Below are 21178 nucleotides of genomic sequence, written 5' to 3' on the forward strand. Positions count from 1 at the left end.
TTGACACCATCTGTGTGTCACACTCATTGGATTAGAAGTCATGCAAAATGAGTTAGGTTTCGAGACTTTAACTTGTGTTGCAGGCATAGAAACAGATTAACATGTCTGAAGCTTTGCAGTCTGTTGCCAAAGTAAACTTTACCTAACCCTTTGCACAAACATCACAACACAAGGTTAATTTGCTGAACTTTTGGTTTGGTTGTGTTTGGGTACAATTTGGATGGAAAAAAGTAACACAATGTGAGAGGAACAGGCCGTAAAATTTTCAGAACCCTTTATTTATCATCATTGTAAACTGTCACAGAAACACAAAACAGTTTGTGTTGTGTGTGTTTCTGTAGTGGTTTGCATTATTCTGACTCCCCCTGATCCAGATCTGGGGATATTTGAGGTCAATAGTGTGAACTGGAAAAAGTGGGTCGGTGAAGGTCTTGTCAATCAACTTAAAGACAAGGCTAGTTTAATCATCAAAATATGAACCTTGTTTTGTTGAAAATGGAAACAACAGTATACTACAAAAACGTATTTGTCGATATCATGTGAATAACATTTCTAAATGCATTTACTTTTTTTTTTTTACCTCGATGTAACCTTTAAAATGTTATCTTGCTGTGGCATGAACTTTTTCATGCCAAAATGATGATGATGATGATGATGATGATGATAATAATACTACTACTACTACTAATAATAATAATGATAATAGATGGATAGATAAATAGATAGATACTGTTGCAACTGTATATCTATCTGTGTAAGCACAGATGTGTGTGTGTTCAGATGCACAGTACGCTTCCGAAATGTACAAATCCATCTTTCTTGCATTGGCGGTGAAGCCCTGTTCCCATTGGCTGGCCTGGCTGGGTCTGAAAGGTGGGGGTGGTTAGTGGCAAGATAAAAGGAGCAAATGTCTCTTGTCCTGCTTGCACACACACACAAACACACTCACCACGTGCCTGGCTGTCTGTCGGTCTGTTTGTGGACGCTGAAAAAGGAGAGGATCCATCATCCATACAGCTGAAGCTCTCACATGAAAATGTAAGTATATTGGCACACACACACATGCACACACATACACACATATAACATGTCTAATCCTATTTGTGATCAGGAGAAGGATAAGGGCTCTGCTTCTCAAGAGCCGACGGAGCAAGGTGAAACACTTGTTGAATGATATGGCACTGGTGTGAGAGCAAGGGGCAATGTTCATGTTGTTGTGTCACTTCAACAGGGAGTGTGAGAGGAATTTCAATGAGAATAAAGCTTTTTGCTGTGGTCTAATTAATAGAAGTGCAGCAGATTATTCATGAATGCAAGTCATAACTATATAGAAATCTGGATCTGTTTTAAACAGGTTTTTGAAGCTGCCCTTTGGAACACTTAAGAGAAAAAGGGTTACAGCGGTTGCCCTATAAACCTGTTGCAGGCATGGGCATTGCTTTTTGAAAAAGGGTGAAGTCTGCACGCTGTTAGCCCCTCAAATTTTTATTGTAGGCTATAAGATCAACATTTAGATCACACAGATCTTCATCAGGATGTGTGTGATTGAAATGTTGATCTTATAGCCTATACAACAAACATTTGAGGAGCTACAACAATCTATTTGTTCATTAGTCCTGCACCTGTAATATTTGTAATACTGGATGTGCATCCTCTATCCCACTATTGTGTTCTCAGCATTGAAAGGAAACTATGCTCAGATTGGCATTATCATTTTGGTAAGAGACTTCATATCAGAATTTTACAAAATATCTTTGTTCTGGAAACAGAAACAAAATGACACTAAATGATATTTCAAAGATATTAAAATAATATTTTTTTCACCCTACATCCTAGGTTGCTTGGCTCTGATTAACTAAATTCATATTGCAGTTTTTCTTATATCATTATGATTTTTCATAATACTTTTTTCCCCCCAGCAAGCCATTTCTACCGTATCGCGGTATGTGAAACGAAGAGGAAGAAAAAAAAATGTATTTTAATATTTTACATTATATTTCAGGAAAATTGTTTGATTTGAGCCTTATCTCTGTATTTATTTTCCTTATCTAGATCTGACAGTTTGGGTTGGAAACAATGATCACCATTCATAAAAGGATTTCAACACTTTCGATATGGTCTATATGGGTCCACACGTCCACAAGTGTTTATTTAACTTGTGTGTTGCGTGTTGGTACCTTAACACTAATTTAGTGTTACTTATTGCCTCTCTTAGAGTAAAAAAATTAACTCCTCTTAACATCAGTCAGTGTTACCTTTTCTCAACACTAGGGAGTAGTGTTACTGTAAATGTCAACTCTCACTCTGGAGTATTTTTTACTACCAAAAAATATTTTCAAAATAAAGTTTGCTTAAATAATGAGGCCATGTTTGGTTAACACACATTTATTTTAAAATGTGTACCACATTAACATCTCCTTCATATTTAAAACATTATTTATAGAACAATATATGCTCTGTCACTGTCACTGCACCTTTATACAATGTGCAAGAAAGTGTTAATCAAAGTACAATGTATTAACTGTACAACATGATTATGAAAGCACTGAATGCAGAGGTTGTATGCTGATCACTTGAAAACCACCTCAGAATGCATTTGTGATGCCACATGCTTTCTTAAGCCATTGTTGCTCTCCACATTTCATGCAGGTTGTTGGGCTGTCTTGCAAATTAGGCCTGGAACGCCATCACAGCTGTTGTGTTGGTTTGTCTTGAGCAAGGTAGCAAGTATTGGCCTCTGGATCATAGTAATGTTCCTGTTAACATAAGCACAGATACACAATTCAAATATAAAGCAGTAACAAGTTATACAATAACAAAGATTTGGTCTTTAAAGACACACTAAAACTTGCTTGTAGTAATCTTCGGACCTAATATATATTCAAACATTGCCTGTTTTTATTGTTTTACCTGTATTGCTTCATCATGGTAGAAGAAGCTGGTGGGTCTGGGGTTGACACAGGTGATGCTGCCAATGACAGTGTCTGGCGAGGACTGTGATTCATCTGCCATGACATATGTCAGGATCTAAAGATGTTCCACAGGGAATGAAGAAAAAGAAATATAATATAATGATTAGTGAAATGTATTTCAAAAAGACATCCTTGACCACATAACAAAGTGAAATCAGATCAAGATACTTTTTAGTTGATTATCCTTTGTCAGAAATAAAGAAAACTTCAGTTACAAACATTTAGGAAAATGCATGAAACTGCTGTAAGGACTTAGTTAACTTTTGATGCCTGCAAACAGCAATAAACATGTTTTAACAGTTCTCTAGTGTGTCTCTATGACCTTGTGTTTCAAAGAGCGCCCGTTTCATCACTTTGCATGTTGGTTTTATTTCTGGAACATCAGTTCATCAAAGGTGAAGTACTCTGTAAATCTTAATGCATCAAAGACTCCTTTGACTCATAAACCTGGTTCTCTGCAATAATTAACCCATTTCTGCTAGTGTGATCAAAGGTCAAGCTTGTGTGAATATGTGCATTGTTTTATGTAATCATTTTGAAACTGAAATAAACCATCAGCCCACCTGGTTGACCAGACTGATGTCAAAAAAGATTAAAAATGAATATAGAAAATGTTTCTCTCTCCCCCAGTTGAGCCATGGATGCTGCAGAGTTTCGGCGCAGAGGAAGAGAGATGGTGGACTATGTGGCTGACTACCTGGAAAACATAGAGCAACGACCGGTCTACCCAGATTTGGAACCGGGATACCTTCGTTCCTTGATCCCCACTGAGGCCCCTCTGGAGCCAGAGAATTATGAGGATATCATCAAAGATGTGGAGAGGGTCATAATGCCAGGGGTGAGCTGATGCTTTTTGTGATTTGTTGATGTACATGATGATTCTTCCGACAATGCTAATCAAACTAAACCTTTTGGTGACTTTAAAAATCAGAGAAGACAGTTACAATGTTTTTTGGGGGGAATTTGAGAATTTCTGAACTAATCTGATTTGAAACTGGAAACATGTATTTCTTCATACAGTATTTCTACTCAGTTCTACATGAGTTTTGTGATTATGGTTAAAACAGTGTAGTAGTATTTGTCGTGGCAAAACTATCTCTCCGTTAAAATTAAGTTTGGTTCCTTTCTCGCTGGCAACAACACTGTCCATCACCGCTATTTGTATTAGTATACAATAATCTTGCGCGGTGACTTGGAACTGGACAAACAAAAAAATACAGCTAATTATTTTCCTTATTCATATTTCAAGGTAAAATAAGAGGCAGTGAACATCATCTGTGTTGATTGAATTATTAAACAATTAACTAAAATGGTCTTGCTTTTAAATTAGTTATGTTTACATGTTTTGTCTGTCTCCAGGTCACTCACTGGCACAGCCCATACTTCTTTGCCTACTTTCCAGCTGCTTCCTCTTACCCTGCCATGTTGGCTGACATGCTGTGTGGAGCCATTGGTTGTATTGGGTTCTCCTGGGTAACAAACTCTTAGCTGTGTTTCTTCTGTATTTAAAGACTATCTGTATCTTCAGTTCAAAGCAAAACACTTTGAGATTGTCATTTGTATACATGTGTGTTTGTGTTTCAGGCTGCCAGCCCTGCCTGCACGGAGCTGGAGACTGTGATGCTAGATTGGCTTGGGAAGATGCTGCAACTGCCTGAGTGTTTCATAGCTGGGACTGAGGGTCATGGAGGCGGTGTTATCCAAGTGAGTTTAGTTAACTTAGTCAACATGGACATACAGATAACACTGGAATTGCAACATACAATTATGCACAAGCACCAGATGTTCTCCATTTAGCTTTTACCATCTATCTATCCATTGAATCTACTGCTTATACATGCAGGGCTGTGAGCAGGCTGGAGCCCACCCCAATACAAAAAATGGGTTAAAATAAACAGGTGTATCTGATATTTAGCTTGAAGCAGTCTCATTGCGGTAAAAAATATTTGTACCTATTTATTTTCTCTAGTGTTCTTGCCATTCTGCCCTCCAGAAAAACAAAGGTGTTTATTTGTACTCACAACTCAGTGTCCCTGAACCCATATTCATCAACAATTTGTGTGCTATTGATTTGTTGCCTCTTCCTCTCCCTGGTTCACACCGGCAGAAAATAGACAGGAAATTGCCTTTTATTATGTCATCCAGACACGAACGGGGATGACAGTGATGCTGCTGGGATTGTTTTGTGTGGCAAAAGGCTCAGCATCAGTTTAAGGGCTCCATTGACTGCAACAGCAGAGGTTGATAGTTATGTGTGTGTGTTCATTGGATGGTGAGTAGTGGAGCATGAGAGTGCACTGTGATGACAGATCATTTCATGCCTGTTCTATTGTGACCACCTAAGTGTGAGGGTGTGCGTATGTGTATGTGTGTGTGTGCTCATCTGGTTCATCATGTTTTTGTTTCTGTCTTGTCACTCTGCTTTTTAAGTGCAGCTTACCAGCTCACTATGGCAACGAATAGGGCCCTTCTCACCGAGCAGGGCTAATGAGTATTGTGACAGCACATTGCCAGCCTATTATTATAAACCTTATACCAAGACAAAGAGGAAATGGGATGGTTTCAAAAAGCCCCTCCGGTGACCTTAGATTTCCCTTTTTACCCCCGCATGAGTCATTAGACTTTGGTGGCAGAGGAGAACACTTTGCCTGTGATTAAAATAAATTACAAAAGACAAAAAGGCTCTTACTGATTTAGTCATCAGAGAACAAATAATACTGCATTATCATCATTTGGTCCTGCATGACACAAATTTGCAGACTGACTTTATACATGCATCATCACTTCCTGTCCTCAAGATCAATTGTGCTACAGCATTTTTTTGTAAAAAAAAAAAAAAAAGAGAGAGAATTGTGAAAATATTGGCTCAGTCACATTTCGTTTCAGAAGAGGCTAAATTTCACTATCCCTGATAGATAAAAGATAGATCGAAAAGGCTACTGCATAGGAGGCATTGGTTGACTGATTGATTGACTAATCCGTCTTTGTGGACACCTGACTTCTGAGTGGTTTGGCATAATCTTCCTCTGTCTCAGAATTTGTTTTGACATAAGTGACAGAGAACCTATATTAGCCTGCTTGTTTGGTGTGCACTTTGTGCTTATTGATTGAATGATTTGAACATTTCATTGACGTTCTTGTGGTAATGCCCTCTGATACCTGTGAAGCCACGCTTCACTTCATTATGTAGCCTCAAACGATTCCCTCTGTATCAGGCTGGCCGGAAGATGACTCACCACCCAGTTTCTTTAAGCAGTCATCTTACTCTCTAATGACGACGTGGTGTCACAGCATTCAAAGCAAATATCCAAGAGCATGAAATGTTGTGTGTGTGTGTGTGTGTGTGTGTGTGTGTGTGTGTGCATGTATAATAGGTATAGGTATTGATAGATTATTTTCCTATCATGGTTACAGTGAAGCTGTCAATTATGATCATACAGTCGTTATTCTTTCATTAAATTAACTTTGGGTTTGTTTACATGTCAACATGCCAACTACAACCAGGACACCAAAGGAAGGTTATGAATAGGTGTGGTGTATTAATATCTGGTTTCTGTTTATAGTAGCTGGAACACATCCGCAAACAATTGTGGTGATGATTTAGGATCTGTTTGCTATTCCCACAATAGTAACTAAGAGCTGCCATATTATTCAGATATTAATATCTTTTCACCAACAGATGTTTGCCACATGTTATCCTTTGCTGACACATCAACAGATCTTTGACTGTGTAATCCACCACTCAGTTGAGAACATGATCTAAATCTATAACAGCTCTTCTAGAAACGTCAAATTAACCCTCACCTACTATATTAGGTTCACAAACATTCAGGGAATAATAGGCCATGCATTTCCTGAATTATGAGTACTCTTAGAAAGGTCACCACTGCTGCCCAGCTTCATAAAAAACAAGATGTTGCTTGTTGTAGCTTGAAGAGTACTGTTCACCTTTTTTTTCAACAGGGCACAGCCAGTGAGGCAACCCTGATGTCCTTGCTCGCTGCCCGATGTAAAGCGGTCCGACGGGTTCATGTCTCCAAACCTGAAAAATCAGAGGCTGAAATCTTCTCCAAACTGGTGGCGTACACCTCAGAGCAGGTACAAACAAAAACATCTCAAGTTTTTGTTGTGTTTGTGTCTAAGCTGGCATGATAATTCTCTGCAAGAAACCCAGGGTACATTTTTGCTTTCAGCTCAGCTGAACTGCGCAAAACTGTAAAAGGGATTGGAAAGACATGATGGTAGTGAACACGCAGTGCTGCAAGACAAGGGAAAATAAAATTCAACCGTGCATTTGAAAGTTTTCTGCAAACACGTTCACTGTTGTAAATGCTCTCACTTAAGAACAGTCCATGTGAACTCAGATCATTAAAGGTTGGCTCAGTAATAGTGAAAGAGTGTTTCAGTAATTGAGTGAGACACAGGGTCAGTCAGGCAGTATCTTGCTCTGATCAGGTTTAATACCAGGCTGACTTTGTGATTGGGTTAGGGAGTTGCCTGAGGGCCACAAAGACCTTTACAGGAAGACCATAGTTGTTTTCTACTGAAGAACACTGTTCTTTTGTTGGAAAGTACATGTATTTTTTCTTAGTAACCTGTTCTAGGAGTTTAAGTAAAGTTGTACTCTTGATTTTTTCCCCCTATCATAATGGCATTTTTTTTTATTTTTATGAATAAGTGTAGCTCAACAAGTCCTCATGTTGTTGCACTTCACTGCCTTCATTTGGCATCCATTTAATCAGATGTTAAGCAGGAAGGATTTGCTTATTGTCACAATACTCACAAATGATATGTCTCCTTCTTCCCAAGGCTCATTCCTCAGTGGAGCGTGCTGCTCTCATAGGAGGAGTGATGATGAGGAAGGTTCCTACAGACAGCAAATACGCCGTCAGAGGGGAAATGCTCAAGAAGTTGGTGGAGGAGGACAAAGCAGCTGGACTCATCCCATTCTATGTAAGAAAATACAAGACTTGACATCCATCTATCCAGCTATCACACCACAACATCTTTTTTTCTAGTATTGGGTTACACATATTATTGGATTGCCTGTGCTGCCCGTGCACTTACAACCAGTTGCGCAACCACCCACTGAGCTGACAGCCACAATGATAGCCCACCTTTGCCTGTGATGCTTCTTTGCTCACCCTGAGGCCTCTGTTGAGGGATAACATTGTTTCTGTTGAACCTAATCTATGTCTATCTTGTTAAGGACAATAATCCCTGTCTCATCTGGACCCACAGATCTCTATCAGTGCATAATATTCAGGGGGCTGCAGTCCACCTGCTCTGAATCATCTTTGTGTGTTAAAACTGCCTGAATCTATATTTGCAAAGGAACTGATGTCAGTCCTTCAATAAAAGCAATATGTTACAGCAGCTGCTGCTGAATTTGCATGTCATTTTCTTCCATTGTTGTGACGGTGTAAAGAGAAAATGGCCCATAAAACAAAACACTCTGGGGTCTTTATGATTCATGTATGTGTTTTGTTTCAGTTTTGTGCGACTCTTGGCACCACTCCGTCGTGTGCTTTTGATCACATCACCGAGCTGGGCCCCATATGTGAGTCAACATATTGACTTTATTAGCTTTTAAATATATACATTACACACACACACACACACACACACACACACACACACACACACACACACACACACACACACACACACATCTATCTATCTATCTATCTATCTATCTATCTATCTATCTATCTATCTATCTATCTATCTATCTATCTATCTATCTATCTATCTATCTATCTATCTATCTATCTATCTATCTATCTATCTATCTATCGATAATTCATGCACTCCAGGTTTTCTATCCCAGGTTTCTGACAATAGCATGTCCGTTACAGATATTTATAACTGCTCTGGTTTCGCTTTTTCTAGGCAATGAGGAAAACATGTGGATGCACATCGATGCAGCATATGCTGGGAGTGCATTTATCTGTCCTGAATTTAGACCATTGTTGAATGGTGTTGAGGTGGGTAAACACACTGACGTTCATACATTTACTGTAAGTAACAATGTTTCTATCAACCCTTCTTATCTTACGTAGTATGTGTCAGATGGGTTGAATGTGGTTTACGTGGTTACAAAAGTTGAGATGAGCATCAACCTGCATACATATAGTTAGTGTTAACCACAAAAGTCGATTTGTAAATATCTCTCCCAACATCTATGAAAGGAAACACTGACCACATACTGATTATATCCTGCTGCTTTATTTCTGTTTGAAAATGGCTTAACGTTAATGTCAAGGAGGAAGCATGCAAGAGTGAGTAATAGGCCAAACAATCGGCCAGAGATGGTGGAGCATCAATCTGCCTTTTGAGGCTGCTGAGGCAGCTGGTGCTCCTCAAGCTGTGCAGAGACGCAGAGATAAGGACAGAGTAATTTCCTGAGGCAGCGTTAGACCTTTATATATCATTGTTTATTAGACACACAATTTCAAACAATGTTGGTGGGGAGACAGAGAAAACGGACTTAACTGTAAAGAGACCAACTGTTGTTTCATCTTTGCTCCTACTGGCTGTGAAATTAGAGATATTGGATATGTACATTAGGTTTTCTTCTACTGACCTTGCAATTTTACATTTTCTTCCGTTTTCGATGCAATAGGGATGAAAGATTAAGGTCCATCTTTAAGAAAATTGAGAATACATCAAGTTTACACACTTTAAGCCATATGCAATGTAGAATTCACACATTGTGTAGTAGTTGTCATACATAACTTTGAAAGACAAGGTCAATGAAAAATTTTGATGAGGGCATACGAAAGAGCCCAGTCTTTTTGGATGAGTGTGCAGCCTAGCTGGAGGGTTGGTTGCTAGGATATAAGTGATGTGTGAGCAGGCAACCAGCCCCCTTTTAATCAGTCAGCATGGCAACTGTCAGCCAGGAGTCCTCACATTGTCTTTCTACGGTGTGTTATTTCATTTATGGAGGTAGAGAAAAAGGATATTACAAAAGATAGGCAACAAAAAGATGTGAACAGATTAGGAAGGGTTTGTCTTTGTTTGTCTGAATATACGCTGACAGGAAAGGGTTATTTTCCCGTGCACTCTGTGAGCTGTTGGCTCCATGTTCCTCTTTTGCATTTCAAATAAAATGTGCTGCTTCAGTCTAGATAAAGCTATTGATGAAAAGCTTGTCTGTGTGTCAGTAATGGGAAATAAAGTGTTATGGTCTGGTGTTTCAGTAAAAACAAATTTTCTAAACTGTGTGTACTGTATATGGCATAAAAAACATAAGCGGTTTTATGATCAATTATTATAATCATATTGGTGAGAATTATTTTTATGATTCCATGTCCCTCTGAGTACCTTATGGATACAACATAAATACATAGATAAATAAATATATATTTATAGATGACTAGACAGATAAATCCACTCATAATATCCTGTAATGTCATACTGATTGTTTTGTGTTTGATACTTGCTGTGCTGTTGAATCATGCAATCGTGTGTCTTTACCAAACATTATTTCTTGTTTCTTTTATAGTTTGCTGACTCTTTCAACTTCAACCCACACAAATGGCTATTAGTCAACTTTGACTGTTCTGCAATGTGGTGAGTTTTCTAACACATTTTCAACATTAAAGTCACACTTTTTAGAAGGAATATGACTCCCAGGAGCATTAATGGTGTGGATACAGACAATGACTATATACTGTACTGTGGGTCACACAAAGACCAAGGACTACCCTTACTATTTTTAGCATCTTCTGTATTTGTCATTTGTCCAGCATATCCCAATTTATCTAACTAAAAGTAACAGTGCGTGGTTATTATGGGTGGCCATCATAGAGGTGGCATCCATCTACACCTCATGCATTTGCACAGTAAAAATAGAGCTACGCCTTCCATCTGCCTCTTCTGTCAGCAGCAAACAAAACCAGACCTGTGCTACCCTAACCCCTAACCCAAACATTATCAGTCCCAACATGTTGTGAATAGGTTCTTAAAACATTTTTTCCATCATCTATGACTCAGTCTGCCACTACAGATACAGTATAAGTGCAACAGCCAATGAATTATATGGCACATTTACCATAACCATTCACCTTATCTGAAGAGACATTTTAATCACACAGTTTATGGTTACAATTCATGAATGCACATTGTGTTACGCTATGGAATATGACGTACTGTAAGAGAGCATACCATTATACGGTAAGTTATGACAAACACAGGCTTTGTAAAAGAAAGCCAGTATACAGTACCAAACATATTGAATAAACGTCTTAAATCTACAGTGATGTCTAAAAGTTAAAGACCGCTTTCCCACAGGAATTCTAGGATTAAATGGTCCATTAATATTTGGCACTTAAAATATTTTTTCTGCTTGTCAACACTTGTCAACAGGGTAAGGAAGAGAGCAGACATCATTGGAGCCTTTAAGATGGAACCACTCTACCTGAAACACGAAAACCAGGAGTCAGGTAGAGTAATTTCACTTCTATGACATGCATCGGGTGACAACAACAAAGCACTGTGACCTTGTTTACCATTCACATTTCCGATTCAACCGTAACTACTGAAGGATTGCGCCAGCGTCTTTAACTGCAGTGCAGCCTAATCCAGATAAGCAGAGACAAAAAGATGAATGTGTGACAGCTAGACAGGTGTGTGTGTGTGTGTGTGTGTGTGTGTGTGTGTGTGTGTGTGTGTGTGTGTGTGTGTGTGTGTGAGTGTGCTCTAGTGCTTCTACAGTCTGCACCTACATGAGGACATTTTCACTGCTTCTAACTTCTTCAAGGTGATTGAAGGTGTTAGGACTATTTTATAGTATTCTTTCTATTATCAAGTCAGTGTGTGTGTGTGTGTATGTGTGTGTAAATGATGGCTTCTCTCAGCCAGTTTCATAATTTCATAAGCCTATCTTACCTGAAGTTAAGCTGATTTACAGTATTTGTGACCTAATTTAATTAATACACCCCAGTGGTATCACACATTGCCCTGTCTTGGAGGTGTGTGTGTTTTTTGTTTGTTTGTTTTTTGTTTTGTTTTTAACAATAGACTGTGGATCAAAAATGAGATTCAAATAAATAAAACTTTAAATAAGATGTGATAGATGATGTGTGCTACTCTGCCTGCAGGTGCTGGGCTCAGATCTGCACTATAATTTGTCTGACAAGACAGACAGACAGATAGACAGATAGATAGAGAGAGAGAGAGAGAGAGAGAGAGAGAGAGAGAGAGAGAGAGAGAGAGAGAGAGAGAGAGAGAGAGAGAGAGAGAGAGAGAGAGAGAGAGAGACGGCTACCTCCCACCACATTACAAAAGCCTTCTCTCATACAATCTGCACCCTTCAATCTAATTAGTGGTTATTAGCACCAGCTAACACGGACCTTCATTCTGTAGAGATGAGCTATCCATGGCCAGTGGTCTGTGTGGGCTGACAGTGCTGTGATCAGTGAGATACAGGCGGTGGGCACAATGACTGCAACACCTGGACCATGCAACACAAGTCAAAACACAACAGCCTTACAAGATATTTCTGGAGTGTATGATGCTCAGTGTTGTAATCTGTATCAACCTGTTGTTTTACATCCAGGAAAGTTTGTTTCTGTTCTGTATGATACAATATCTTCTCTAGGATCTAATCATGATGCAACTGGTTACAAAGGCATTTCAGACAATTGTTAAGTTACACGGAATGATACACCATTATACTGTGCATCATTAAAATGGCTATTAACATTTTTGTCTATTTTATCTGTGTGTTCTTTTTTGAACAGGCCTGGTCACAGATTATAGGGTAGGTCATTTAGTTTCTACATTTTGTAAGAAATTAAAACCAATCAAACCATTTAACCTAGTCAACATCCGTTTTTATGCAGATCCTGTATAGCAATAACTATTGTGCTTTCCTGCTTGTCTTTCCTGCAGCATTGGCAGATTCCTCTGGGAAGAAGGTTTCGTTCACTAAAAATGTGGTTTGTCTTCCGTATGTATGGGCTCAAAGGCATGCAGGCTCATGTGCGCAAGGTAGGCAACAGACTACAGACTATGTGCTACGTTTTGGTACATGGTGTTATAAACAATAACTTTATTATAAATTAGGTTTTTAATATTAGCAAAGTGTTAATAGTAGTGGGCAACCTGGCTTTACTATTTCCCTACATCCATATATTCGTCTCCTCTCTCTTCCTGTGTGTGTCATTCATGCCGAATCACTTCTGACAAAAAGAAAGCACGTCATATGCCTGGTCTTTATAGTAAATGCCATCCCCTTCCTCCCTCCCCCATCTCACCCCTCCTAATCCTCCTTAACACTAAAGTCGCCTCAGTGGCCTCCATCCTCATCTTTCTCTTTCTACATCAGCCTATCCTGTCAGTCATATATGTCTGGACTGTATCTTCTTTTATAGTGACGTTTTCTCTTCATCTCCCACCCATGCCGATTCCTTTTTCCATTGCCTTTTCTTCTTGTTGCTTCACCCCTGCATGCCTGTCTCTCCCCATCATCTTCCTCTTCCTCCCTCCAGTCTGCCCAGTCAATCAAATGAGCCTGTTTTGTGTTTACTCTAACATTTTAAATGAAGCGGCAGAAGCAGCATTGATCCCTGCAGCCATAACCCATGACACTACTGTACTGAACATCCATCTGCTAGATTAGATAGAGCAGTTTTAAGTTCTCTGTGAAGATCCTCATTCATCCAGGCAATGGTGGTCCAAGAAGGGTTCAATCAAGCAAAAGAAACTGGCCTTAGTTTTACATCAATGATGTACAGTGACTTTTACAGACAGGCAAGAATAGCTGAACTACACCAATGAGAAAAATGTGTCCAGACCTGTCATGTCTCATGATTTTGTGCTGCCTGTGTTGTTGAAAGTCATGCATCTTGCTGCACTCTACCCCCCACTAATTTAAAGTTACATTCTAATTTTGTTTATCCTGGATTCTTTCTGTGTGAAATCCTGAAAAATGGCTGAAAAGCTCTCAACATGTAATTGGACAATTGTGCTAAATTCTGTTTGACTTTTGACTGTTGAGGGTAGACAAACAGGTCATTCAAGCAAATTAGCTTGTAAACACCTCTTGGTAATGTCAATTTATCGGCATGCAATGTGGAAGCTTTTTCAATTTTCATTTTATTTTATTATATTTTGCCAAATATATTTGTATGAGCTGCAGAGCCAAAAGGGAATGCTGGAGCGCCTCTGCCTCCCACCTGTATGCTTGTCTGCAGTGAGTGTATTTTATAGCTCGTCATCCATCAAAGATTCCAGGATTATTCACAATGTGTAGGTGCAAAGGTCAAAAAATGTTATGCAGTCCTCTAATTGGCAAGCCCCCAGACACAACCATAGACACAACCATGAAAATGGCTTGTAGTGGATAAAGATTTTAGAGACAATAGCCTCAGCAGCCACATGAGGGCAGTAAATTATAAATTGAATGTTATGTCAGATCCTAGTGAGAGATGCTGCTTCCACTTTGCTAGTGCTGTAAGTCATGTATATTTTCAGCTTTTACTGGTCAAGCATGACTTGTCTTGCTTGTCCTGAGGGCGCACCACTGTGACTGACACTTGAAGACATTTTATTATCTTTCGGCTCCTTCAATTCTGACTGTCAGACAACAACATTAACACTGGGCCTCTGGTGACTCAGACAACGCTAATGGTTGTTATTACAATAGCAATGAACACTAAGACAATAAGTGACGTCAATGGTCTTGATAATAAATACCTGGAAGTCCCTACAAGATTGTCTAATTATCTAAAATAAGGGATTGGATTCAGTTTTTCTTTGATGGGTTGCTGTGGGTTGTTGAAGTTTTGTTTTTTGCCCTTTGTTCCTACATTTTGAATTTCTTTACAGACACAAACAAAACAGGTCCTTCCATGGTATTAAGGGAGTACTGACATTCAGGTCATTAAAGCAAATTAACTTGTTAACACCTCTGGTGGCAATTTATTGGCAAGGCGTGTGAAAGGTCAGCAGGGTGCCGGTGTTTGGCTTCATTAAAAAAGATATTACTGGAAAAGTGGAAGTTGATTCATATTGTTATTAGAAGCAATGGTGCACATGTAGAGTTTCACCATGCATGCAGTGTCACAGTGGGCTCTTGGATTGTAAGTGGATAAATTATGATGTGGGTGCAGGGTTTGGTCACACAGCTTGAAAATTATTGTAAGCGACTGCAATGACATTTCCAAAGAGCAGATTTTGATACAGACTACTTCACGGCTAATGAGTCCTGATTTTTAACTGTGACCTGAACCTCCCAGGCAGTGTTCGCTACCAGGATGTGTATCATCCATCAACATGCTATTTCAATCAATCAGCGATTATCAGTGGTTATAGATGTGAACATATATTCCATAGCAGAGGCTCCACCCCTGAGAGGTGCAGACTGCACTGCTGACTGAGAACACTGCACCATTTAATGTTACAACACTGCCATCTATTGGAATTCATAGAAATGACAGGCTTTAGGACAGTTGCCTATGTGACTAATTACTTTGGTGCAGAAAACTTGTAAAGGCCAGTTTGATGTAGACTGGGGATGTGAAACATGCGGCCTGTGGGCCAAAACTGGCCAGCCAGGCGGTCCAATTTAGAGTTCTTTTTTATAGGGTATAATGCTATTATTTCACTGGTCCAGCCCACCTCAGATCAGATCAAATTGTGCTGTATGTGGCCCCTAGAGTCAAGAGTTTTTTTTAACAGTTCATAGTGGACATTATACTGTGCAAATTTACATGATCTACAGTGATATCTGTGGTATATACTGTGACATATGAGTTGTAACATATTGTCTAATGTGTGTTTCTTGTTTGCAGCAAGTGGCCCTAGCTAAAGAATTTGAGAGTCTGGTACGAGCAGACAAAAGGTTTGAGATCTGTGCTGAAGTCATCATGGGACTGGTCTGCTTTAGGCTCAAGGTAGAGTAACTATTGTGAATGACACTGACAGTGAAAATGACACAGATTTATCCAGTGTGTTCTTTCACCAAATACCCTTATCCAGTTAAACACCTCATCCGGATAGACCCAGAAGAGATTGTATTGAACAGATAAATCTGCAGCGATAAGATTCACTGCCCACAGTCGAAATGAAATAAAATCATTCATCTTGACAGAGAAAAGCTGAGGCCCTTGAGTTATTTTAATAATCTTGAATATGGCAGCTTAATTTCCATATAGGCCTAGTCTTTCTTGCACATATTACCCACCAAATAAATGACTAATAGACTTATGAAACAGGAAATGTCATCTAAATATTAGCTTTTTGCATATCTGTGAACAATCTGTATGCAACAACCAAGATAAGGTATTACCATCTCACTGTGGAACAAAATAACAATGTAATTTAGAAAGAATATAAAGTAGATTTCCCTATCCATTACTAAACATTTTAAAATGCAGATGCACAGTAGTTTAAATGACTAGTAGGCACGACAAAAAGTCTGGCTGCTGTAAATCTTAACAAGTTAAAATGTTCTGTCTTCTTTGCTTCTTCCTCTCAGGGCTCCAATGAGCTGAGCCAGAACTTGCTGAAAAAGATCACCAAAAGCAGAGAGATCCATCTGGTGCCTTGCCAGCTCTCTGGCAATTTTGTGCTGCGCTTCGCCATCTGTGCACGTACTACAGAGTCACGTCACATCCAACAAGCATGGCGGCACATCACGCAGCTGACCTTCGAGCTTCTGCAGGAGCCCAATCATTGACCAAAAAGCAGGAGAGGGGCCGTCCACTCTGATGCCTAAGTGAGGACCAAAGTTAGGAAAAAAAAAAAAATTCTGCGCTTCATGTTGTGGATGTAAAATGTCACAAAGGGAATGAACAATATTGATTTTTCAGCTCATTTAGCAGTCAAGTGTGTTTGTGTGAGCAGCTTAGTTGTCCAGTCCTGTAAGCAGTGGTCATCATTTTGTTGATTGTGTTATTTTGTTTTTGATATTGCAAACGTACTACACAAATCCAAAACAAACAAACAAACAAACCCAAATGTGCTAACAGGAAACTTCTCCTGCTGTTGTTTTAGCTTTTATCTCTCATGCTTTATATGTCTTTGTCTGCATCATAATGCAGTCATCCATTTGCAGGCTTGTCTTTACTGTCTGTGCTGCTTCTGTGTCTTCTGTGTGTAAAACCTAGTTCAGGTGAGGTCTGGGGTTGGTTGGGCTGAAGTGGATTAAGGTTTTGAGTTTTGCAATGAATGTATTGCACATTGTGTGTGTGAATGAGTTTTTGAGTCCATGTGTGTAGTACTCTGCAGTGTTCTGTGGTTGCTCATACAGAAACAGCTTCTTTATGTTTAGTGATGCATTTAAAATGAAGGATTAGAAATGATTTGAACAGAATTGGTTATAAAAGTAAGAGAAAGATTATTTATCATATGAAGAGTTAGATTATATATTACATGGTGGGGGCTCTGTGTGTGATGTTCAGGTGAAACCTGTTATTGAAGTGCATTATTTATTTATAGCCTCATACACAAAAGTGGTTGTGTTTAATAAATAGAGAGACGAGGGCATATCATACCTGATACATCTAATTATTTTTTACAGATTTCTATTTATTCATGTTGTGTCTTATGCACAGTGAGTCAGCATTTCCCCAAACTGTTGCACAACACAATCACTCTTCCTTTGTAAGTCAGTTGAATGAGAATGAAGCTACCTTTGGGATACTTATTTATTTCTCGACTGAACTAATTCCCAATCATTAGAATTACAAAATATATTTTGTGAGAGAGATTTAAAACAATCTCCCTATTCCCTTCCTATAAACCTGGTATGGTTTAAATGTTAAGAAAAAATTTTGTCCAATTTTGGAGAAAAAAAAGAAAGTTGATGTATTTGATGTGTACCTTCTCCATCCTGTTCAACATTGTGATCGCAACAATCAAGGGTCTCAACTCATCTCCTCCCTGTTGACTCTAAGCATACTGTATCTTCTCACTATGATTCGCAGATCACTGATCTCCTCACAACTGTCTGCTAGGGGATATGTAAATCTGTGGTGTGACATCACCACACCTTGCTGTTAAATCATATGATTGTGTTGATGCTGCTGTCACTGATTAAGATGATTTCGTATTGGCTTGGCATTGTGCTGCATGCAACACTACGGGTTTATTTTAATAAAATCTGATGTAATCTGCATAGAGTTGTATCTTATTTTATTAGGATATATAAATCTTCAGTGAAGGAGGGTCACAGAGATGAGAGTTAATTGTGTCTGGCATTAGCACACTAGTACACTAATTTTTTTTTTTTTCTTAGAGCAAACTGTATACTCACACCCATAACATATAAACACATCCTAATTTGTGACAGGCAGAAAGGGTGTTATTTCTAACCTTCCTTCTGACCCTAATCTCTGATATAAAAGTATAGTGATAGGTCAGATTCAATGTGAAATAGAAAGAACAGCAACATAGTGGGCTGAAATGTTTCACTTATAAAAGAGCTCCATACTTACCCAGACAGGAGAAGGTGTAAACTTTTGTTCAGTGAGGGAGCATAATGCTATTTCCCTGGACAAAGTTCAAACAGAAGGAACACTGCATAAACAGGCAGTCTGCTCTGAGGTTATTGTTACATTACTGAGAAAGTAGTAAAGACACAGTCTGATATCATTCTGCTCTCTCTCTGCTCAATTAAGAATGACAGGCATAGATAAGGCACACACACACACACACACACACACACACACACACACACACACACACACACAACCATAAACCAACATGCTGTGCCACTCAGCCTTTCTGAGCATCCTAATCCCTGAGGACAAAGGCCAGTGTTCTATAAATACAGATGAGGATTCGGTATTAGAGGTTAATTCTTCGCCCCTGATTACTGTTCAACATTATTGCCTGGCTCTCTCACTTGCTTCGAAAGCTAAATTAAGATCTCAGACTAGCATGACAACAAGGCAACTCTATTGACTGATTGGGCATGGGACACAAGCTTGGGCCTGATCAGCCTGTAGCTGGCCGCCTCTGGTGAGGGTGTATAGTGGTAAAGGCCGAGGAACACTACTGAAGATGCGTCCCATAAATTCAATTTACCAATTTACCATCTAACATTCACCGACAAGTCCATTGTATGTGCTCGCACAAGGATATTATGTAACATCTCATCCTGTGTTTTTTTAATCTGGTTGTGCAAATTGCTAAAGAGAAAACGTCATATGGTCTGGCTATGGAGATCCTAGTTGATTGTGCACTTAACCTTAATGAATAAAATACATGATTTTATGAGATACAGTGTCAGCTCTAAAATGCACACAGAGCGAGCCAGAAGGCCTTTTTTGTTTACTAATATAAAATAAAATGGAGTATAAAATCTTCATATATCCTATTAACAGTCAAAGACATGCCTTACATCTTTCTGGTAAAATATTTTACTAAAAGGATATGAAAAAGTAAGAGTTTAGTTAACAAGGTTACCTTTAATTGTGAAATGATGCAAAGATATTACAGCAGGGGCGCCATGTGCAGCGGTGGGTTGAGTGGGCGCCCCATGCGCAGAGGCTGTGGTCCTCGCTGCAGTCAGCGCTGGTTCGAATCCCGTATTGGGCGGCCCTTTGCTGCATGTCATTCCCCCTCTCTCTGGCAAAAAAGACAAAAAATTAAAAAGAAAAAGAAAAGCAAAGAAAGAAATTACAGCAAATTAGACTGTTTATTATGTAGTGAGTTTGTGGTAATGTGAGGAAATTGCCTAGAAATACCAGTCAAGTAAAGTCATGATAATGCCAAGTTGAAGGAATATAATGGGTATTACTGAAAAGTATTGGGCAATTAGGGAATAAAACTGAAACAGAGCTGTTTGCTGGTAATTTTTTGAAACTATAATATAATAAATAGGACATCATTTTCAAGCAATTTACAGTAACAGATCAGCCCATTACTGTAAATATTACTGGCATCAGGGGACAATGTGAAACAATCATCAAATCAAATTCTGACATAACCTTTTTATGGGATATAGTGAAAGAGATTGTATGAATAAGACCAGTTAGTTGCTTTTGTTAATCTTTTAGAACATCTTTGTTATATTTGGGATAAGTGGATCAATACCATTGTGTACAACATCAGGAATGTTTCACAGTGGTGGAGATACATTGTGGAGCTACTGTATAGTGCTGCTCTCCATCAATGTACTGTTGTAAATTTGTGTATAGCTGAAATTATCAGTGGGTAAAAATGTCTCTAAAGTTGTAGTTTCTTGGTCTACCCACAAGGGGATGGTATTACCCAGGAGAGAGGCTGTCACATCTTCCATCAACTGACAGCCAACCAGTTGTTATTGGATGACCCACATCCCAAAATATGCTGGTGACACTGACACGAGGTAGTATGTACCTAAACATGACCTGACCTTCACATAGCCACTATATCTTTGGGTCAAATACGCTGCTGTGTGCTATATAAAGATGTTGAGAGTGGACATCACTGTCTGTAGAAGATTGCGGTGCCTTTGCCAGGCAAAGCGGCTTTGAGGAGCTAAACTTTCAGTATTGTGTGACTGCTGAGAAATACACTCAGTGCATGCAGTCAGTGTAACTTAACTGCTGTCAAACATTTATACTCACAGGTGTAGCTTTGGCTCTGTGCAGAGTTCAGAGATTCCCTTGACCACCGAATAGTGTTGATAAATAATATGGTAGATGATTTAGGCTCACTACACCTGATGATGAAATCACAGCATATTTATCTGCAGGATATACTCACACATTGAGCCCTTCAGCTGCTGGGTGGGTTCTACATCTCAGTAAAGCCAGACCAGTATTGCCTGAATGGTTGGACTGGGACATAAATTCAGCCTTGGTCTTTTCTGCTGCAATCAAGCAAATGACATTACTGATAACACCAAACACCAAAGGAGCCAGTAAAACTCTATGGAACCACAGTCCCCCTGCAGATTGGGATTTGGGCCATTACTTCTCAAAAGTTAGTTCCTGTGGGGCGGGGCCTGTGAGTTTGTAAGCAAGGAGGACCAAAGATCTGCAAGAGCAACTTGCATGTACTAACATGCACTTGCTGCCAGACTGGATACCAAAACAAATATGAGAGACACTTAACATTACATCACACATATACAGTATAGTGTTATTTAGTTTTCCACTCAGGATACTATTACTCCACTATGTCTTTGCAGAGAAAACTGTTGTGTTTTGTTAAATCTTGTTAACAGAACCTTTAATCATGCCACTAGCAACCCTAAGTGGAAC

The 21178-nt window shown here is 39.1% G+C and overlaps 1 protein-coding gene across 1 annotated transcript; it reads left to right on the forward strand.

Moving 5' to 3' along the window:
- Positions 1-918: 918 nt before the first annotated feature.
- Positions 919-17753, forward strand: ddc (dopa decarboxylase). Its single transcript, XM_085802547.1, has 14 exons — positions 919-1038; positions 3603-3810; positions 4332-4445; positions 4557-4676; positions 6936-7070; positions 7782-7925; positions 8466-8532; positions 8865-8959; positions 10483-10550; positions 11346-11422; positions 12722-12741; positions 12873-12971; positions 15776-15877; positions 16462-17753. The coding sequence occupies exons 2-14, from the start codon at positions 3610-3612 to the stop codon at positions 16660-16662; spliced, it is 1443 nt and encodes a 480-aa protein (XP_085658673.1). The 5' UTR covers positions 919-1038; positions 3603-3609; the 3' UTR covers positions 16663-17753.
- Positions 17754-21178: the final 3425 nt, after the last annotated feature.

Source organism: Trachurus japonicus, chromosome 16, assembly GCF_045865225.1.
Source record: "Trachurus japonicus isolate A0001 chromosome 16, Traja_1.0".
Lineage (NCBI taxonomy): Eukaryota > Metazoa > Chordata > Actinopteri > Carangiformes > Carangidae > Trachurus > Trachurus japonicus.